General features: G+C 42.5%; 3 protein-coding genes and 1 long non-coding RNA gene across 7 annotated transcripts in view; 2 read left to right on the plus strand and 2 right to left on the minus strand.

Annotated features, from left to right (window-relative positions):
- Positions 1–2: 2 nt before the first annotated feature.
- LOC108030031 (protein lap1) lies at positions 3–4,599 on the minus strand. Of its 2 annotated transcripts, none has more exons than XM_044092420.2 (6): positions 4,238–4,599; positions 3,964–4,167; positions 3,769–3,904; positions 3,421–3,710; positions 1,461–3,254; positions 3–1,394 (listed from the first exon to the last, which is right to left on the minus strand). In XM_044092420.2, the coding sequence occupies exons 2-6, from the start codon at positions 4,114–4,116 to the stop codon at positions 1,218–1,220; spliced, it is 2,550 nt and encodes an 849-aa protein (XP_043948355.1). In that variant the 5' UTR covers positions 4,117–4,167; positions 4,238–4,599; the 3' UTR covers positions 3–1,217. The 2 variants fall into 2 exon arrangements, with proteins under 2 accessions (XP_043948355.1, XP_043948354.1); XM_044092419.2 differs by having other exon boundaries at positions 3,964–4,170.
- A 788-nt stretch (positions 4,600–5,387) lies between these two features.
- On the plus strand, positions 5,388–10,713 carry LOC108030415 (alkyldihydroxyacetonephosphate synthase). Of its 3 annotated transcripts, none has more exons than XM_017103303.3 (6): positions 5,388–5,475; positions 7,348–7,597; positions 8,274–8,360; positions 8,424–9,612; positions 9,979–10,083; positions 10,150–10,713. In XM_017103303.3, the coding sequence occupies exons 2-6, from the start codon at positions 7,473–7,475 to the stop codon at positions 10,555–10,557; spliced, it is 1,914 nt and encodes a 637-aa protein (XP_016958792.1). In that variant the 5' UTR covers positions 5,388–5,475; positions 7,348–7,472; the 3' UTR covers positions 10,558–10,713. The 3 variants fall into 3 exon arrangements, with proteins under 3 accessions (XP_016958792.1, XP_016958790.1, XP_016958789.1); XM_017103301.3 differs by having other exon boundaries at positions 5,394–5,475; positions 7,345–7,597; XM_017103300.3 differs by lacking the exon at positions 5,388–5,475 and having other exon boundaries at positions 7,184–7,597.
- On the minus strand, positions 6,533–6,940 carry LOC108030416 (uncharacterized). The gene is made up of 2 exons (XR_001768508.3): positions 6,860–6,940; positions 6,533–6,770 (listed from the first exon to the last, which is right to left on the minus strand). It is a non-coding gene; the product is annotated as an uncharacterized LOC108030416 (long non-coding RNA).
- A 1,978-nt stretch (positions 10,714–12,691) lies between the features above and the next one.
- LOC108030028 (KN motif and ankyrin repeat domain-containing protein 1) overlaps positions 12,692–22,395 on the plus strand; it is a 29,718-nt gene continuing 20,014 nt past the window's right edge. Inside the window, exons 1-2 of the mRNA XM_044092431.2 lie at positions 12,692–12,881; positions 14,430–14,858. Of these exons, the coding sequence (XP_043948366.1) occupies positions 14,857–14,858 (2 nt within the window). The 5' untranslated portion in view covers positions 12,692–12,881; positions 14,430–14,856. The remainder of the gene's footprint in view (positions 12,882–14,429; positions 14,859–22,395) is intronic.

Genomic DNA, 22,395 nt, shown 5'->3' on the forward strand with positions numbered 1-22,395 from the left:
CGAAATGACAAAGTGAAAGTTGTATTTCAGTGATTTGTGGTAACGCTCTTAAATCAAATTGAATTGGCAAAATGTGTGCGCTTGCTTAAGTTAGCTAGATTCGTATGTGTGTGTGTGGGCGTGTGTTCTTCAATAATGCACATATGTATGACTATTTATATATAAACGCCATGAATATATATGAGTGCTTAACTTTCGAATAGATTTCCTGTGATTAACCAACCAGATAAATAATAATACTGATCACAACGCCAATAGTGTGAGAATTCAGTTTCGTGTTAACAGTTCGCCATGGAAATTAATGTTTGACACTTCGATCGATTGGACAATAAATATAGAGTATACTTATATGTAAATACAGATAGAATTTATATTGCTGCACCATAACAACTAACATAAACAGCAAATATCCTTTGTAATCAAGTAATTGATCTATACATATAATTTTGGAACAAATTTGAACAACGCTGGGCGTAAAATAGGCGCTAGTTGAAGGTAATTTGTCTGATTATCGCGAGTATATATATGTGAGTGCGTATATATACCTATAATCGACGCTAATTGCACTATTTATTTTTTATGCTGTTACATTCCACTGGCGGTCAGAATAATGTCGCACATCTTGAGATACATCTACGCATCTTGATTATGGAGTACAGGTTATTTATGTTTGTCTAGAACTCATAATTGACACAACTTATTATTGCATTGCCTAAGTTTCAACTTAACTATTTACATAATATGTAGATTAAATACTGATTATTAAATTAAACATTGATAAATATAACTTAATAGTCGCTTCAATTGGATACAAAACAACCGTTTTAAGGTCAAATAATAAATGCATTTCATTTCGTTCAATTCAAATTTGCGAATACTTGTTGGGGCTATAACTACTAATTTTGGCCGTATTGTGGTATTATTCTTCTAACGAGTACGGAGATACTTCAATTAGGTGTAGAGAAAATGGCAGTTTGGATTGGTCTAACTATCTAATATACGAAAAGCATGGAATCCTCTAGCTGGCGATTGTGCTCTATGACTGATCGATTGACCGCCAGTGCGGAAAGAAGATACGAACTAACATTATGATGGGTCCAAGTGGTTTTGATCCGATATCGGCGATGCTGCTTATTTGAAAAATGCGTTAGAAAAATGCACAAAAAGTCTTCGGTCTCGGGATGGGAATCGGATTAGGTCGGTAAACAAATGGTCCATCATTTTCTCGATAACATTATGTTCATGACCGTGCCGCAGTTAAGCAGCACTCGTTTGGCATCGCTCAGGTTGGCATTGGTCAAGTCATAGCCGTCTATTTCCAGCAGCTTATCGTTAAGGTTCAGCAAGCGGGCAGCATTCGTGTTCGGCGTTACGGAGCTCACAAAGATGCCAACCTGCAGTAAAAATAGTAATAGGTAAGGATTATTTATGATTAAACTCTTAATGGAGGATAAACTCACTTGATTGAGCAGCTCTGCTATGTCAAAGCCAATGCTGTGCTCCCACTTGAGGGTCACCTGTTTGACTGTTGGATTCTTGTGAACACCAAAGATCCACGTGGATTTCTTGTTGCTCGCTTTGGAAGTATTGTTTGTGGCCGTGGAATTAAGCGAGTGCTGCGACATACTGTCGTCCAGCTCCGGATCGTCCTCCTCTGGATTTGGTTCTAAATTGCTGCTGATATTGTTTTGGTAGTCCAACTGATCTACCGACTCTTCGACTTCCTGTGCGCCAATTGCTGTGGTCTTGAAATTGCTATTGCTATTTAAAGCATCTTGGTAGATAGTTTGCTCCTGTAACTGTTGCTGCTTTCGCTGCCGCATGGACTCGTAAAGGTTGAGATCCTCGGGTGTTTTCTTCGTGTAAACTCGAGCTATGTGATAGGGCGGTGGTTCCAACCGAGGAGGAGTTGGCAGCGCCTGTTGCTGCTGCTGCTGTTGTTGGAGGGGCTGCAGTTCGTAGTCCTGATCTCCGTTTAAATGCGTGGTGGGAAGCGGCGTGTTGGCCTCCACGTAGAGCTGTTGGTAGTGCGTCTCATAGTTGACCAGCGGCAGACCGTAGTACTCCTGCGTCGGCACGGGATGCGCCATCTGCTGCGTTTGCTGATAGACTCCGTAGATGTGTGCCGATTCGGGCGCTATGCCGTATATTGCACTTGCTGTGGCCTGGTCCACAACATCCTGGTTGGCATTGCTGTTATCACAGTGAACTTGGCCGTTGGCCACCACACGCGCCTCCCTCACCTCGCTGGCATTCGCCGATGTGGTCGCCGCCTGAGCCTGTCTCACGTATTTGGCCATCTGGCGCAACTCCTTGGGGTAAGGTGTGGGCGAACGCATGAGACGCACGGATCCGGCCATCTGGTCGGGCGTTGGAGTTGGCGGAGCGGCCACAAAGCTGGGATAGCTGGGCGCTGGCTGTGCTTTGGCATTGCTCAGAATGGTGGCCTCCTCGGCAAAGCAAATCCTCCTGGAAGGACTCACATGGGGCTGCTGCTGGTTGGCGTAGACGAACTCGTACTGCTCCTGAGCCTGCTGTTGTGCCTGTATGCTGTTCATCTTGAAAGTGACTTGCGGCAGCATAAAGCAGGTCAACTGGGTCTTTGTACTCGCATCCAGATATTGCAGGGGCACCAATGGCTGGGATTGGTTATCGCTCAGCCACATTGATGTGAGATTCACCAAGTTTAACATCGAAACGGGCAGAGCATTTATGTAGTTATTGACCACATTGAGTACCTTCATCTTGCCCAGGTTACCAATATTCTGTGGCAGGGCGGACAACTGATTGTTGGCCACACTCAGGACGCTCAACTGCTGACAGCTACACAACTCATCCGGCAGTTGGCGCAGTTGATTATCATCGGCGAACAGAAACCGCAGGCTGCGCAGCATCCCAATCGTACTTGGGAGGCGTATCAGTTTGTTATGGCTCAGGACCAGTTCCTCCAGCTGCTCCAAATAGCTTATGCTGTCGGGAAGCTCCGTCAAGCCGTTTGATTCACACTTGAATGTCACCAGGGACTTCAGCATGCCCACGCTGAAGGGAAAGGCCTCGAGGTTGTTGGAGCATATGGATAGCACCTCCACGTTTCGCCAGTTACTAAGCTCGCTGGGCAGCGTGTCCAACAAATTTCCATTTGCCTCAAAGTGCTGCAGCTCGCGCAGTTTGCCAATGTTGGGCGAAACGCGGCGTATCTGGTTGAAGTCGATCCACAGCTCCCGCAAGGACTTAAGCTCGCCAACGACTTCGGGCTGGGGAGAAGATAAGATTTAGTAAGGTTAGGGCTAGACAAGGTGTTTACTAGTTCCGATCACGATTTATTAATTAGCTAGCAATCAAGCTATAACTATGAAAAGATAGCCAGCTTTGCTGTAATCTTGTATCAGAACTAGTGAATACCCTAAGTTTTCCTCTCACCAGCTCTGTAAACTCATTGCCGCCAATGTCCAGCCTTTGTAAGTTGACTAAACGCACCATGGACTTGGGCAGCGTGATGAGATTGTTAAGTCGCAGCTCCAGAATTCTTAGATTAACCAATCGCCCAAAGTTGGCTGGCAAAAACTCCAGGTAGGTCTCGTTCAGCAGCAGCTCCTGCAGCGAAATGAGCGAGGTAATGGCATCGGGAAGACGTTGTAGACTGTTGCAGCTCAGATCCAGGTGGGTTAGGTGCTTGCAGGCCTTGATCTCCTCTGGTACATTGACAATGACTGAAGGGGTAAGAGATAAGTTATAGTGCTTGGAAGGAGAACATGGGGTAAATCTCACGATTCCGGTTGAGATCAAGATGCTGCAGCTGGCGCAGACTGCCGATGGCCTGAGGGATGCTCTCCAGATTGTTGCTGTTCACGTGGAGCACCCGCAATCCCTGGCAATAAAACAATTGCGGTGGCAGAGCTTGTAACTGGAAGATAATCAGGGGTAAATAGGGTGCCCAGATAAGACTAAGATAGGCATGCCCACTCTTGTAGTGCTCAGGTAAAGCTCCTCCAGGGTACGCTCGTGCTGCCAAACCTCTGGGAAATCGGTCAAGGGGGTATTGCTATAGTCCAGCTTGTCGATCACCTCCTCGCGCTTGAACTTGAAGCAGGGGAAGCATTTGCTCAGCAGCGGCATCTTTGGGTTAAGGTTATTGCTTTTCGTTCGTTAATTAAGGCACGGTTGTGGCTGCTGTGGGGTATACACAATGCGAAGAAGGTTAGTTACCCCAGTTGGACCGTCGCATCGCCCAGCTCACCTGTGAGTCATCGCCTCCGCTGGAACGCTACTGTTGGTCCTGCTCCATTACATTCCATGTCCATTGGCATTTTTGGGCTTGTTATTGTTCTGCCTCTGCCCACCAACACTAGCACGCACAGGCACACTCACCCACACTCGCAGGCATACACACGGCAGACTTGGCAAGCCTCTCTTTTCCGCCGCACGCGTATCTACCATCTATAAATTGTTGATTTTACTATTTGTTTAACCGCTTTATGCCGACCCCGAGTGCGTGCTATTTGGTTGGGCCATTAAAATGCGTTTTATTTAATGTTTTTCGCTTTGAAAACGACAAGTTGCTTGCAGGTGTTAGTGTTGGTAAATGCCGAACGCGCTAGTGGTGGCAAAGCACTGAGTCGCAGTTTGGCTTTCGCAGGGTTATCGATGGTTTGTTTATATGTGTAAAATGTTAAATTTAAAGCTTTTAAATCGAAACAACATAGTTTTTAGGGGAAAATAAATAAATAGTTGAGCGAAAGTTGAATTATATGCTCCGTTGTGTGTGAATCTTGGTAAATGCATTGCAGTTCTAGAAAGCCTTGAAACTATCGATAAGACCAAGGTTGCGCAATGTGAGAGCCAGGTGGCGCCACAAATCAGTCGTTACATTTCAAATAGGCGGAAGGCAAACCTTACGAAAACATGGCCGGCGTGCAGTGCATTTTTCCTCAAAACGCTTTACCCTTTGCTAATTAATATTTACTCTACACTTCCTGGCTGCGATTGCGCTTGGGCAAACTGCCTCTGCCGTGTTGTCACAACTGTTGATAACGGCATATTGCCTGCTTGGCAATAAAACAAATAGCAGTAAGCGAAATCAAGCGTTTTTGAAGTTGCAAAGTTCAAATGGGTTAATGCGAATTCCGGTCAAAAACAACCAATTAAAGCTGAGCTCACACTATCCCCAGACTTTGACTTTAACTGTCGTCAGGTTTCGTTTTTTCGTTGGTGTGAAAATTATTCAAATAACGGCCTTTTTTTACAATTTTTTTTTTCGTTTTTGTCGCATTGCCGCGTCGTCGGCGGAGCATTGACGAATTTACACTTCAAACAATTGTTAAACTGTACAGCGCAGTGCAAATAGGTACGTAATAAACATTGTGCTTGTTGCCGCTGCCATTTGCAAGAGAAGAGTTGCGGCTGCGGGATAAGCTCAGTTTCGGTTTCAAAGTTGTGCGCTGCAGTTGGATCGGTGTCGCCATCGGTCTATGTGACGTGAGTGCTCAAATCTGGCTGCATTATCTCGGCAATCCGGGTTATACTAATAGTATTGGCATTAATATTTGAACACAAAAAGTGCAGTGTTGAAAAAGGCGATCTTACGTAACAGAATTTCGAAGTGCAGAACAGGAACTTCAGAACTTTTGAAATTCGGTTTGGGATTACGCTTAAACTCATAAAACTTATCATTGAGTACAAAAGGACTGAATGAGTTATTCAACGAACTAAAAACAATAAAAGGGTATAGATACTTTGAACATAATAGATTATTAGGACTCTAAAGACAATCGTATGTGTCTTGAGAACAGGACAAACATGATACCATTCCAATATTTCGTTTCAATAGTGGTAATTTTTTGATATCAAGTTATTTGGTTAACAAATGAGCTGTTTTTATTTAACAATTTTAGTTTGTCGCGTGGAAACGGCTATGAACTAACATTTGCAGTGATTGTTTTAAAGCTCATAAAGGTAATTCTGCCGTTCGAAGGCTTGCATTATAAATTAACAAACGAATGCTAGGAATGGTAAATAGTTTAAATCCATTTGTTTGAAGAGTTTGTTGCCTGCTAATGGAAGCTAATTATAGAACGATATGGTGCACCTAATTTTACATTCCTTCTTTCCCATCGATTGGGTTACATTATACAATGACACAATTCCCACAGGACGATTTTAAATTCAAAACACCTGTCGACAGTGGCTTATATTTAATTTTTTTCAAAGGGGGACCTATTGATTTGAGTGCATTTGACAATCCTTAAAAAGCAAAGAATAAAAACAAGTATATAAAAAGTATATAACAATAAAAACCCCTACCAACGCCCATGACTTTATTTTTGGAGCGACACATCACTCAAAACTCATGCATGACTCACGTTATCGCAAGCACCAGAAGGACAGATAAGCTAGAGAGAGCAGGAAAAACCGAAGAGTGTGGGAGAATACCACCCCTATAAAGCCCGTGCTCACCACCCCTCGAACTTCCGACTCTTCTCTGTGGGCGTATTTTCACCCCTGAGCGAAGCGGTTATTGCGAGACTTGTGTGGATGGATTTATATTTTTTATTATATCGTTTAGTGGAGCTTCATAACTGATTTTTGGGTTCTAGAGATCCTGGTCGAAACGTTACTTCTTCTTGCCTTTGCCCTTTTTGGCGCCCTTGGCTTCTTTGGCGGCTGGTTCCACGGTGGCAGTAGATCCAGAAGTCACAGGATCGGTGGCCGGTTTTGCAGGGGCCGCAGCTCCTTTCTTGGAGCCCTTGCTCGAGTCCTTCTTAGCGGGCATTCTGAAGAAATAATAACATTAAGTTTAACTTGAAAACATTTGAATATCTCCAAGATTAAACAACTGAAAACAATAAACTTTTCTACAAACCTAACAAGAATTTGGAACAAAACACAAAAAGATTTTCACTCGAGCCGAACACGGTGTTAATCGCTTGAAATTCCGGTACAAAGTGGTTTCCTAGGGTTTTTTAACTTTCACTTGTAAAACAAAAATCAACGCCTGCTTGGGAAATTTGATAAAAAGTATATTTCAAATTTCAACCGTTTGGTGAATCGGTTTATGGTTCGCGCCTGTCTTGGGGGCGGACTCTCCCGCTACTCTCCGAAGTTTTCCCGTTCTCTATATCTCAGAGAGAGACGCGCTCTTCCTCCGGCCGTAGTCTCATTATTCCGATTTCCGTGCAGTTGAGGGAACGAAAGCCAAGTGCGCGCAACATAGGCCGCATAATTTTCTAGTGCAATTTCTATTTAAGTAACTTTAGTTTTTAGCGCAACGTGATTTTCAGTAGCTTAGGTATCCCAGTCATAGGTAGACAAAAAGTATTTCAAAAAGGACCTTCTATATGCACTCAGCAGGCTGCGCTTTTACTGACGCCGCCAACAGAAAGTAATCACAGCCATTATCGATTTTGTGCCCATGTGAAGGCGTTGCAAAAGTCAGTGCGATTTCCTGGAAAGTTTAGATAATACCCAGCGAAATAATGGCAGCCAGGCGGAATGCGGTGACCACGGAAGCTCCGGAATCGTCGGCGCCCGGCGAAGGCACGGCCCTCGCCCTGGACCCCCGCCTCTCGAAAAGCGTGGAGAGCGTCATTCCCAAGAAGCGGTGAGTGCCGAAGAGCCGAAACATGTAGATTAGACCCCGTTCACACCGACAAACTCAAGCTCGATAAGAAAAATTGCCTATAGTTCAGAAAAAAATTACTAAAAAACTCCAAACCTTTATTTTTACAAAATATTTTAAAAAACTTTACTTTTTGTGTGTCCAATGGCAAATATTTTATTATTTTATTTTTGTAGTATGTATACCCCATAAAATACATAAAGCGATTAAGCCAGACCATTGCATTATCAAAATAAATGCAAATATTTACAAAATTGATGCAACATGTTAGCATATTAATTTTTTAAAATTTGTTTATCCTCTGGGTAACAGTTTATGAATGCACTTAAAAAGAAGACGATAATGGGGATAGGCTTTATAGTTACATAAACTCTACCAGCTGAAGTACCAAAAATGTAATTTAAACTGGTTTAACTCGATTTTCTTACCGTTGTTTAGACAATGCAATAAACTTTCTTTATTTGAGGAATTTTTAAATTATGATGTTAACCCTCTGAATCAAGGCTTAATGTAAAAACGTGGATAAACTTTATAGTTACCTGAACTTTGCCACCTGTAATAATAAAAATCAAATCAAAACTGGTTGAACTCCATTTTTTTATGTTTTGTATAATCTACCTGAAGTCAGTGTAATGATCGCCACTTTTTTTTTGTATAGGCACGAGGCCCTTAAATGGTTTGGATGGGGCTACAACGACTCGCAGTTCTACGGTCAGGATGGTGTCATATGCTTTCGCGGTGAAAGGTGAGTTGACCATCATAAAACATGAGTACCTAAAAAATATTTAAACAACATCACCACCCACAGATACCCCCTTGGGGGCTGCGAACTGCGCAGCTTCACCAAGTGGGTGGAGAAAAAGTTCGATCTGCGAGTGGATCCCACCAAGCCGTATCCCCAGCTGCCGAGATCGTATCCACGCCCAGTGGAAAATGCACCCTTCCTGCGCGAACTGAAGGGCACCACCAAGGTGGATCACTCCCTGGAGGGAATCGATCGGCTGGTTCGATGTCACGGCCAGACCCTCAACGACATATACAGCCTGTGGCACCACAAGTTCCAGAGGATTCCCGATGTGGTGGTCTGGCCCCGCTGCCACGACGAAGTGGTTCAGCTGGTCCGCCTGGCGCACAAACACAATGTGATGCTGGTGCCCTTTGGCGGGGGCACTAGTGTCTCGGGAGCCGTAACCTGTCCCCAGAACGAGAGTCGGATGATCTGCGCCCTGGACACCTCCCAGATGAATCGATTGCTATGGCTGAACCGGGAGAACCTCACCGTTTGCTTCGAGTCCGGCATTGTGGGTCAGGATCTGGAGAGGGTGTTGCGAAGCGAAGGTCTGACAGTGGGTCACGAACCCGATTCCTATGAGTTCAGTACATTAGGAGGTTGGGTGGCCACCCGCGCATCGGGAATGAAAAAGAACGTCTATGGCAACATCGAGGATCTGGTGGTGCGAGTGAGGATGGTCACACCCTCGGGAACGCTGGAACGCGAGTGCAGTGCACCGCGTGTGAGCTGTGGGCCTGATTTCAACCACCTCATTCTGGGATCCGAGGGAACCCTGGGAGTAATCACCGAAGTGGTGCTCAAAGTGCGTCCCCTGCCCAAGGTCAGGCGCTACGGATCCCTGGCCTTCCCCGACTTCGAGCAGGGAGTGCTCTTCATGCGCGAGGTGGCCAGGAGGAGATGCCAACCCGCCTCCGTTCGGCTGATGGACAACGAGCAGTTCATGTTCGGCCAGGCCTTGAAGCCGGAGAAGTCCTGGTGGGCCAGTGTGGTGGATGGCATGAAGCAGCGCTACGTTACCTCCTGGAAGGGCATCGATCTCAACCAGATCTGCGCGGCCACACTGCTTTTCGAGGGCGACCTGAAGGATGTGCAGCGCCAGGAGGCGCTTATCTACGAGATCGCCGAAAAGTTCAACGGATTTCCTGCGGGCGGACAGAACGGGGAGCGCGGCTACATACTAACCTTTGTGATTGCCTACATCAGGGTAAGGTTTTTCTTTCCGTATAAAGTTAAAGTTAAGATCAAAATTCATATTATGCTTAGTGTTATTTCCGGTTTTGCAACATCACGTATGTTTGTTCTGTTGTACCCAAATAATCATATTTAGTATAGTATCTGGACAGTAGACAGTTCCATTATTGGCTTATTAATACATCAAATATATTTGATAACGCTTTCCTATCTAATCTCATATTAAATCTGAAATAGGAAACATTACTTAGCTTCATATAAAAGATAACTTAATCCAATTAATTATAAATTAGTAAAATATATCATGACGTCATAGTAGTATATCATATGATTTTACCCATAGATCTCACACAAATATCTTTATTTACTATATTTACAGGACTTTGGTCTGCATCAGGGCATTGTGGCGGAGTCCTTTGAGACCTCGGTGCCTTGGGATCGATGTAGTCTGCTCTGCCGCTCTGTTAAACAACGTGTGGTTTCTGTGAGTATTCAATGTTAATATAACTTTGAAACACATATTAACTATCTTATACTGTTAACCTTTCAGGAGTGCCAGAAGCGCAGCATTAACTTCTACACCATCTCGGCTCGAGTGACCCAGACATATGACGCGGGTGCCTGCATCTACTTCTACTTTGGATTCCGTAGCACAGATGTGTCCGATCCCGTGGAGCTTTTCGAGGCCATCGAGCACAGTGCCCGGGATGAGATCCTGTCGTGCGGCGGATCTCTGTCCCATCACCATGGTGTGGGAAAAATTCGAAGCCATTGGTACCGTAATGCCGTCACCGAAACGGGGAGTTCACTGTACTCCGCTGCCAAGCGGCATCTTGATCCGAAGAATATCTTTGCCCTGGGTAACCTCCTGCCCCTGGAGGAGGCTCCTCCGAAGGCAGATTATCCACCGCCAACGCCACCACCATCGTCATCGACACCACCAAAGGCCAAACTGTAGCGGGTAGCCCACTTGACTGTGAGCGTAGTTCATTTCCTAGTCTTAGTCACTTTGCTGATTTCCTAGTCGCTCTTGGGGGTTTGGGTCTCCAGTTCTTTTGTAGCGGGCTCATGTTTTCTATGGGTTTTGATAAATAAATGGAATATTTCTAGGTCACTTGTATTAATTTGTTGTCTTAAAGGTTTATTTCCCTTTTTGAATTTTACTTTTAAATTGGATTTTTCCCTGTGTAGATTGGTGTGCGTGTCCCGGCTGCAGACCAAATGCGAATTGCTGATCATTGTCTTCTCATCTGCTCATCGAAGTCATTTGCGGCTTGATGGCGCACCAAACCGTTCCGTCCAAGAAAAGAGCCAACATCGAAGATCCGAGCGCCCAGAGCCGAGAGATCAAATGTCATCAAGTTGTCAACTTCGTTAGCATGCCACAAGCAGCGATCGAGCTTGGCTAAAGATCTTTCTGGCCTGGCTTGTTAAACGGATGCACAGAGATAAAATTTATTTATTTACAGGTATATAAATATGAACAAAAAACAATATTGACCAAAAAACTTTTTAAATCGATTTAAAATAAGCCAAAGAGTATGCTTCAAAAAAGGAAGTTCGCCTTCACAGGACTATCGAAAAATCCGACGATAATAAAAACAATACGAACCAAAAACCCAGAGCATCTATAAGATTCTTTTGTACTATAGCACCTTAAAGGCTGTCTGAAAGGATTTCAAACTTTGAGCTACTACTTTTTTTCACCGTGTGCGAATTAATAGGGGAATGAGGCAACTCCGGCGGCTTATTGATGGTCGAGGAGAAGTCGTCGACTTGGCCTGTCTTGTTACCCTGGCAATGGATACTATATGGCGTATGGCGTGGTACATACCCCCCGAGTGCATTTCGGCCAGGCTCACACAGGCACACACACATGAGCGGCCTATAAATAAAGATTACAATCAGCAAAGTGAGCAGAAGAGAGGTCCGTCTAAGCCCCGGCCGGCCGCCTGGAAATTGTCAGCAATTAACCCGCGGGTCAGTCCCGGAAAACGCTGGCAGTCCTGCGTCCAGACCCTGTGATTTATGCCACAGCGCAGCCTCCCGGCCCAAAACCCACAATCAGGGCCGGCGGGGAGCGGAGAATTGCGATCCTGACACGTTCGCCAGGCGAAAAACAAAGACGGAATGCTCTTCTACCTGAGGGAGATGGGCATAACTCATTTGCATTGAATGAAAGAATGCTGGAGAGGAAGGGGCAGTGTCGGGCCCCGAGATTATTAAGGAGGAGAACATAAGAAGTAGGCGAACCTAGACATTAGAGCATCAGCACGTACTCTCTCCTTATGGCGAACAAAAGGATTTCTTGTATGTGGTGCACAAGATGAAAGATAGGCCCCTCATCGAAAGTAAAGAAGAATTCTACAGAATTTTGTTCTTGAAACCAACTTCTCAGATAAAATAGTTCACACCCCCTTTATAACAAAAGAAACTAATTATATTTAACGTAAAAAACATATTCCGTAGAAATACCATCTCAAAAATAAATATATATTTGTATAATGATTTAAACTATGATGATTTACTTTTTAGCAATACGTTGCTTGGATTTGAGCAACTATACGAAGATAGGCATTATTTTTCATTAACCATTTCATGAATATACTTGTTTATCAGACATCTATTCAATATTATATTATATCCTTAAAAGAAAAGTTAATATAATGTTGAACATTTATATGCCTTACATTTTGTATAATACGCAGTGGTTTTAAAATACAATTTCCTCCATATACCAAGTTATAGAACCGAACCCTGGCAACATGCATTGTTGAAGCAATATCATATTATTTCCTAAGCTGAAATCTTAATGTAATGCATAAAAACTATATATTTAATATTTTTAAATTCATATTCAATGGTACTATAATACAATACCCAACTTTCTTCTCAATTCTCCATATGAAATACTAGAGAACCCCTGGCAACATGCGGCTAATAAGCGTTGTTGAAGCAACATGCATAGGCTCCCTCGTGCCCCGTTTAAGCCGGGCCAGTTAACCCATTGAAGCCTACCCACTCGAGTGCTCTGCCGGCGTTTACCTGGTCTTACCTGGGCTTCGTGGCCGAGTGGATTGGCACCTGGCGTTCAGTTGCGAGCAGCGCGGCCAGCGAACAACAACGAAACAACTGGCGACGCGATTTGAATTTATTTCGCTTGTACAGTATTGTATCTTTCCCAATGCAGATCTCGTTAGAACGCTTCGTTTGGCAACACGGAAAGAGTTAGGAACCCGGGAGAGCGAGAGATATATCTCCCTATATATAGAGAGAGCGAGTGTAAGATCTGGCCGGGTTTGTTTTTCCCGGCACTCGGCAGCTGCACAACTTCGGTTGCAGTTGCAGTTCGTACGCGTCGCTTGCAACATCGTGTCGCGCAAACTCCAAATCCATTTCCAAGACCGATTCCAATTTCGATTTTCTTGTTTTCGAAACTGGCCGTTTTTGTGGTGTGTGGGAAAATGCGACAAATTATCCGGCTTCATTAAAAAAACGTTTTGTCGCTTGTAATTGAGCGGCAGTTGCTTTTGTTGCGCCTTTAAAAGAGCTGAAAACAGTGAAACAGGTGCGTGAACCGAAACCGAAACAAGTTGTTACTAAAAACGAGGCAGTGGGCATAACTTGGCTTGTGTAAAATCATTAAAAGTGCATTAGACAAGCTGCCCAGAGGCGGAAATTCTGAGGCCTTTTCATCAGGCGGCCAGCCCGTCACTCAGTCACTCACTCAGTTTGTCAGTTTTAATGCACCTGCAATGACTCGTTAAAAAAAATGCCGTCGAGAGATGCCCCTTAGTGCTGTGCGGACCTCGGAGCCATTAAAAGATACAATTTCGCACTAAAAAACCAACCCACGTCGGGTGGCCAGAGTGCTTTATAAGACCAACAACCCATAAAGTGATCTCAAAAGTCAGCAGCGCGAAATATACACACGCACCTACTATATGAAAATCATAAAACTGGGCAAAAGGCATTTGCTTTTCGGTTTTTGGTTTTTGGTCAGTTGGAGTTTTTTCGCAGCTGCAACGCCAACGCTAAATTCTCGGCCGCGATATTTGGTTTATGAGTTCTGTCAGCTTGCGTGGGTTGCTTGGGAATAACTTCGGATCTTATACTAGTGCTAACCTTGGAATTTTTGGCTTTCTTGGAGTGTTTTATGGAGATTTTTAAAGCGTATTGCAATAAGTCCTAAAAATGTTAAAAGCCCAAAGTTATTGGTGTTCCATAAACAACAAACCTTTAAAAAACATTCTGCTGTCTAAATAATTGTTTCTTTAGGGAACATTTTTAAGAAAGCAAACATATTTTTCCTTATTCGCCATTTCCTTAGAATGTTTAAAGACATACAAAATATATATTTTCTTTCTAATATATAACTGATTATTTGATAATCAAAAAATTTAATTTCATTCTCCTTTTTAAACATTAAAAAAAAATGCTCATCTTTATTTTCTTTGAACCAATTGAAGTATAAAAATATTTTATTTCATAATTCTAATAGACAAAAGGGTAATAACTTTAATTTCATTCCTCTTCTTGTAACTTAAATTCTCACTATAAGCCCTCCGGCTGTTCAGAAATTCCAAGACTGCTCATCCGTGTGTCAGCAATCCTTAGTAGTAACTCATCATATAAGGTATAGCCCCTATGATTTTGCATAAATGTGCAAGCCATGACGAGTCCACAAAACGTGCCTTTAATGTATCTAATAGATATTTGAACTGCCCATCAGGCTGACATAAAACAAATGTTGCCCATTAGACTGCATGTTCAGCATAAATGAGGCATAAGCCCAGAGCAGCAACAACAATAATCGGTTAACCCTTGCAGAGCCAAACTCAAAACTGGATAAGGAAAATGAAGTCAAGGCGCACTTAATTAACATGCAACTGGCAACGTTCGCGTAAACAAAAGATACAAAAGCAACGACAGCCACGACAAGTCACCGACAACAACGCGTTGAAAAGTGCAATCCGCAGTAATCAAAGCAGCACAGCAAGTCCCGGGAAGGGGTCGCGAAGGAAGGTGTCGAAGCCGTCGAGCGGTCTAAGTTTCGCCAATCAGTCAGCTAATGATGCTGCGCCAGCGAGATGCATCTGCAGCAACTACGACTGCAACGGCAACAGCAACTGCGGATGCGCCCTGCAGCTGCTAATTAAACTGCAGCGAGGGGGAGGCGAGGGAGAACAACTGCAGCTGCAACAATCAGCAATTACGACTTGGACAACATCGTAGCATCGGCAGTAAATAAGCCATAATGTAAGTACACTAAAAACGGGGAGGAAACTGCCCTCCAGGTTTTCATATTTACCTCTGAAACACCACAGGAGCCTCTCTACAATACTACTACTAGAATTCTGTTTCATAGTTCAAAATACATCTTACTGAATGAAGTTTCCTTGTTCCATTTACTAAAACAAAAGTAGTCAATAAATTTATGATCATCACATTTATGCTAAACGAACTATTTTAATTTATTCTTCAGATTGTACCTAAACTTACGTTTAAAATTTTATGAGTCTAACTTCAAAGCCCTATAAATATTGAAGATAAAAATTCTTTCTTAATTAAAAAAAACAAATAAATTATATTTATTGTCCTATTTATGGTGGTAATGTTTAATGAAATATCTGAAACGCATTTCCTAGAAACCAAAAGTATCTGCAATTTAAAATGCATCTTTATGTTGTGCCGACATACAAACCTGAAAAGTACTTTACATCGCCTCAGTTTGCTGCGTGCATTGGCCGTCATTTGACTTTCTTTCGGCCCGCTGCAGTAGCAGAAACAGCAGCAGCCACCCCAGCGACTTTCTAAGCCAGTTGCCAATTTAGTGCATTTGGCAGATTTGGCCAGAGCCAGGGAGCTGGCCAAAAGTGGCAGTGGCTGTCGCCAATTGTTTGCCGGGTCTCCAAGGGGAAGACGCCTGTGGCCCGCGCAGATTGCCGAAGATTGCGGACGGCGGAGTGTGGAGTGCAGACTGCAGACTGCAGAGCGAAGACTGCGCACAAAGACGCACTGGAAGACTGGGTCGCGTGTTTGACACAAATGCCGCGCATAGTTTTGAAGGCGGTTTGGCCCCACTGCGATTTATGGTCAAAAGCAGCGTTGACTTGGCCAAACAAGAAGTGTGTTTCTTTTCGTGTGTTTTTCTGGTCTCTTTTGCCGCTTCCTGTGACTGCGCTGATTGCGTTTTAATAAGCCAGGAGATGGCTTTCGGCCGTTGCATGTTGGCCTTAAGTAGCAGGAAAAACCAATAGCCGGCCCAAGACAAACAGCACGCAAGCTTTGCTGCAGAAGTTGGCCAGTTGGCTCGCGTGCCAGTGCGGCAAAACGGTGGGTCACAATGGGTTAAAGTTGCCCATGATGGCCCCCGGGCAATCGCAGATATCTATTTAGTAAAATCCCGCCTCGATTGCGGGTTTCTTTCAATGAGCTCAATGCCAGGCTATCGAGGGAACGCTTCTGATCTGGGCAAAGATATTCCAACAATGGGTTGCAAGAATAATTGTAAACATATTTTATTGAAGGTTGATTGCATGACCGTAGAAGAATGTCGGCTTGAAAATAAATTCTAAAGAAATCTGGCTAGAAATATTATGGTTTAACTTGGAATTTAAATATAGGTAAAAATATGATTATTTATATTTTTTTGATTTTAAAAGTTATATACATTAAAAAATCATATTTTTAGTTCCTTATTTGAAGTAATTGATTAATAAAAGTGTATTTATATTTGTCTTCAACAAACACGTGTCATTTGTGTTGGTACTTACCAAATAGTTGAGAAATCGTTAGGTACTGTGTGAGAATGTCAAAATCATTTTAATAGACCTGAACTGCCCGAGAGCTCGTTAGCAATAACTATAGCCCATTAAAAGTTGAATAGACCATTCATGTTTGATGGATTATTGGATATGGTAAAACCATTTTTTTGCCGCCGTCAAATCAACGTAATAAAAAACCCATTTAGCCATCGATCTTCGAACAATGGGAAAACTTTTATTGCCCAGCAGCTAGAGTTTCCATTTTTCTGACCAATGTGCGGCGGCGGCGAGGCTTTGATGGCAAAAGATCAATGGAATTGGCTGAAGGTATTTGGCAATTTGTCGCTGAAATACGGCAAGTGTTCGAGTGAGATGCCTGGCATAAGTGGCTGGGTATCTCTTATAAGCCGGAGCTGCAGATACAGCGGCACATTGCCCAAGATCGATTGGTCTCCGGCTCCTAATAGGCTTAAAGTGGTTGGGAAATGCAGCTTTGACTGGCCTACTCCATTCATAGACAGGGGCACAGACCATTGGCCACGCCTCGCGTGACCCTCAGAGCACATGAACTTGGCTAATCGCATAGTCGAGTAAACAAACAAATAAAAGTGGGTAGCAAAAAGCAACATAGCACCGAACAAGACAGCCAATAAATGTCCGACAGTGCAAAAAGGCCATAATAATAAACTCAAATAGACGGACGAAAAAAGCCTCCGACTTAATGCTTACAAATTTGTGCGCAGTCGCAGCTTCATAGACGAGGGCAATAACAAGTTTTTTCACTGCATCTTGTTGTTGCCCGGTTTTTGCTTTGTTTTAGTGGCACTCATTAGCCAAGTTATGAACACCAAGTTGCGGCAAAACAGTAGCGCAAAAAACAAACAACAGATTTGCGCACCGCAACGAAATATGGCTAAAACACTTAGCCGAGTGCAGGGGCACTGAGTGCCAAAAGTTCGTGGACAAAAAATTTAACTTTCTGGTTTTCAGAAGGATTTATTGTGAAAAAATATTCAAAAACCAAAATCAAAAAAATATAATAAAAATATATATAATTTATTAATAAACTTCTTTATATTACTTTACTCCGCTTTAATGCTCTAATTATACTATTTTATTATATCTATAGTTTACTTAGTTGATTAGAATCACTTTTGCTTCAGGTTTCGTTTATCAAAATGTAATAAAAAGTAATGTACAAAAATCTCTAATGTTTTAGGATTCCTTAACGATAAGATGGCCTTCAACTTAAACGCTTAAGAGGTGTTTGTATTTGGCTTAAGTTTCATTTTTATTTCCACATCTATCTGCATTATATTTTATCTGCTGCTTAATCACTTTTAGTACCCACTGTTCGTAGAAATTGGATGCGTTTTGTGGCGCTTTTCAAGCGTTTAAAAACGCCCCGTTCCCATGGCCCACCCAATCGAGCGTTTCTAATACACACACGTTCGCCGTAATCAATTAAATGAAATCTGAGGCGGGTTTAGCCGGGTCGAAAGGCGCTCTGGGGTTTTCTAATGCCCAGCCACAATTGCTCGGCTACAAACTTGCTCAAGTCGTGTCACAGGCGAAAAAATTGTTTTCTCATTTTCTTTGTATTGCTTTTTGTTTCCCATTTTTGTGGCATTGTTTGAGCGATTTGTTTGAATTTTGCCGCCTTTGGCTGGAGTCTCGTGGAAGATGCCTCGCCAGCTTTTTGGGGTATTTTGTTCGACGTTTTTTATGTTGTTTTTCAGCTGTGTGTGGCTTGGCATTTTATCCCAGTCACGCTGCAAAGTTATTTGCGCCGTCGTGCAGGGACCAAGTTCTCTTCTCTGTTATTATGCCAGCCGGTTTCGTCGTCATAAAGCTGGAAAAAATCAGGGGAAGAATGGAGCAGAGATGAAACGTCTTGGGTCTGCACTTTTCGTGGGTAATCCGAGCCCAGAGCCTTTTGATTTATGCGGTTGGCGTCATAAACTGTTGCAATGCCAGTACTGCAATATCCCTCGCAATCGACGGGGTATTTCGAAGAACTTTGATTTGGATTTATATTTTTCCAATATTTTAACATTTAAATAGATGTTTTTATTTGTGAATAATATATTTTTGACAGCTGACTTTTGCAGTTCCAAAAGCATGTTTTCATATAACGAATTTAATGGATAAATTATTATTCCATAAGATCTGAAAAATGGTATAATCATACCCCCTAATAACAACAACTTAAATTTCATTTAATTTGATATATTTAAGGGATACACTTTTTTTTTCAATTAATTAGCCGTTAAAAACAACTATAACACTTACCAATAAATAAATCATTTAAAATACGTAGGTAATCGAATTTTAATCAACTCAGTATATTTCATGTAAATAAATTTAAAGGATGTGGACCATGAGAATAAACAAAGTTCTTGTTAAAATTAAAAATGTAAAGATATTTTTTTTTCGAACTAAAGGGTACTAAGAAGTCGACACCCCAAACTTCAGAGTATCCAATTACCAAAAAAAAATCGGTTCTACTGTCAGATTCCTTCTTTTGTGTGTTTTTACAAGATACAAAATGCATTTTTGGCTTAGCCCGTTGGCCTGCACTTGTTGAATTTTGATATTTTGTGAGAAAACTTGGCTAAATTGGTTTGCCAGGCTGGCAACAATACCTCATCGACTTGCCAATACTGAAGCGCTCGTTTTGTTTTGACTAAAAAGTAAGTCAAAGGCTTGTTATGCATGCGTCAAGCGTCTGAGCTTGTGTGCCTGCAATTGGCAAGTAATTTATTTCTTTTTTTATGTTTTTGCTTTGGGGCTAGGTGTATTTTTTTTGGTCATGAATGAAATCAGCTCCGGCTCCCAACCTTGCCAAGTGCTTCCGCTCAGGGGTAGACAATTGTCTGAGCCACGTCTATTATGACTTGGGTTTTTTGTGGTCCGATGTCGCTGTCTGCCGGCTGCTCAATTATTATTGGTTGGCACACCTGGGACGGTTATACTTTGGCGAATTCGTTGTTCAAATCGTAATGCTCTAGGGCAAACGTACCCATTTTTTCCTCTTTTCTTTGTGATTTCAAGTGTTAAGATACATATAATAAAATTACTTCATCGCCATTGTTGCGGTCAAGTTGGCTAATGACTCTTGAGGGGGTGATGGTAACTCGAGACTCTTGTGGCTAAGACAAAAGTGATTTGTTTAATAGTCACGGAACACGCAAACTCATGAGTATCTATCCCCTGGCTTGTCAACAGCATTCCGTGCGGGTTCGCCTCTTTTTTTGGCTATCGAATATCAATTTTTGGATTCTATTTTTGCCAGGCCTCGTTTGCATATGACACACAAACGCGGTACAAAAGGTAACTTCCAACGATGCCGTCACCTTTTCTGCGTTGCCTCGTTGATCCGTTTTTGGACTCCAAATATTTGCATAATCTTCGTAGAAGCGTTCCTCACAAACCACCTGTTCCAAATGCGCAATTCAAACCACGGACATTCGGCGAATGTTCAAACTCATTTTCAATTTTTGTTTATGCGCTCACGATTTGGCCATAAAGTGGTTGGGATATTTGCAGTCGTTGCTACGAGTACGAGGTTTGCCATTTACTTTCACCGATTGAAATTCAATTACGAAATCCGATACGCCCAGATCCAAGTGGAAGACAAAACTGCATGGCTCAAGGGGAAAATCAATGCCAAAAGTGTTAATATTTATTAATTGAGGGGGGGAGAAAAAAGCCACCAGCTAGGGAAGTTTAGCCACAGCTGCAGAAAAATCATATCAGGTATTAAAAGTTGCATTAATCTATGGGAAAATTTTTATTAAACCCTTTATAGCTTCGAAATTAATTAACTGAGCCATTCAGGGATCGGCTTGTGGCCTTTGTTTATCAGTTATCGGGTGATATAACAACGTATTTAACCAATTAAGAGGCGGGGCGCATCATTTGACTGCGGCATCGTCATCAGTTCAAGTCGTTTTGTAGCTTGTCATATGCAAATTGCGCATACGCCCCGATGGCAATTCGCAAAACTGCCAGCCAAATGTCAAGCTCAACTCTCACAATCTGTCACTGACTTGTCGCTTGAGTATCTCGCAAACGTCGATCCCCATTTACCCCCACCCCAGGTGATCTTTCTCTCATTAATAGTTGCCCGCTTAACGATTGCCGTCCGGCGGCGAAATACTTTGCCAGTGATGCAATGGGGCTTCATGGCTTTGATTTGCAGTCAAGATACGTACGATAACCTCACAATTGAAGGCATTGAAATTGCATTAAGATTGTTGATAAATCGCCGCCTGAGCTGGCAAAAATAATGATTGCACGGGAAGAAATAAGTTTCTGTACACCTACATTTTATTTAAGATCTGATATGTATTATATATATAACATGGATCTCTCTAGAACATAGACCGTCTATAATAATAATAATATTATCAAATATTTTAGATTTCCATTAAGTATCTGCAGAAGAAATATCAATCTTTAGAATTAGATACTTAAAGTGAAATTGTTTCCAATAAGGTAAATAGATATAGTACCCGTGAGGCTACTATATAATACTACACATTTTTTGAATAATAACGTACTTATACAAGAGACATTAATATGGTACCAAAAGGATATAGTTTTCAATAAACAGTATTTGCAAGGTTACATTTTGGTAAGGATCTACTGAATCTTATATATAGTCTACTGTTGCCATACATTATAAAGGATTTTTGAATAATAACGTACTTTTACAAGAAACATTAATATGGCACCAAACGGATATAGTTTTCAATGAGCGTTATCTGCAAGGATACATTTTGTTAAAGATCTACTATATCTTATATATAACATATTGTTGTTTCTGGAGCATATATCATGCGAATTATCTTAAAATTAAATACTTGAAAAATTATTTCTACAAGAACTATTAATTTTATTGTTATTGTTTATTATTCAAACTATCAAATCCGAAATGATCTAATTATTTTCCCAGTGCGCGGTGAGTGGGTGGCGCTCCGGTCCGGTCCGAAGTGATGATCGTCAACGGCGATCACCTTTTCGCCTAACGATTACAAACGTTTGCAATTAACTCAAATACTATATTTACGGCCGGGCAACATGCCGCCCCCCGTCGACGACCCGATCTGGGATCTGCGATCTGCGATCGGCGATCGCCGTCGTGGCTATAACATGCTATATCATAATTTACAACTTTGACGTCAGGCTCCGGCGCACGCGTTCGCCGCAATTCTGTTTTCGATTATGCGCCTCATGGCTTTCGGCGGTCGTAAGACTTCGTCTATGGACCGCGGCCCCCTTGCAGCCCCCTCTCCAAGCCCCCGTTGGAAAACTCCATCTCCGGCCTTGATGGCTTGCCCCTGGCGGCGTTTTGTATCTTGCGCTCGCATCTTGTATCTCTTGCTGCCGAGCGGCTGGCCCCATGGGGCGGTTGCTGCAAAAATTTGTTAGCCTGTCGTAAACTGCACCAAATCGCATAAATTATGAACGCCAAACCCCGTTTATCGATATGCAAAAATGTATCTCTTTTTTGTTTAGCGAAAGTGTCGATGTGCCTCGAACCGAGAAAGATTTCTTCGTGCCCCGTGGCCAGCAATTTCTTTTAATTGATTTTCAACAGCCGTGTGAGTTTTTGTTTTTCCACCCCGTCTAGACAACGACACCGCCAACGCATGAGATGCGGCCCGGTTGACAGGTGTTGATTGAAATGACCCAAAAAGCAGCCAAGAAGGAACAATGCCTTGAAGATGGAGGCCTGAACTTCACACTTTTTGGGCTGTAATTCCATATCTTTTGTTGGAGCTTTTTGATGACCCGATAATTGAATGGCGTTTAGAACTACTTTAGGGTGAATACAAAATAAATTGAAAGATATGGAGTTGTTATGAGGAAATGTTTTAAGAGTAGAACCCACTGACTTAGGAAAACTATAATTACTTTTATTATACCAACACACCAGAGCCACAACCATAAAAAGCACCAACAAACGCCAACATTGTCAATGCTCGAGTGCGGTTGTCTCCCTTTTCGAACTCTGCTCTCGA

Source organism: Drosophila biarmipes, chromosome 2R (assembly GCF_025231255.1).
Source record: "Drosophila biarmipes strain raj3 chromosome 2R, RU_DBia_V1.1, whole genome shotgun sequence".
Lineage (NCBI taxonomy): Eukaryota > Metazoa > Arthropoda > Insecta > Diptera > Drosophilidae > Drosophila > Drosophila biarmipes.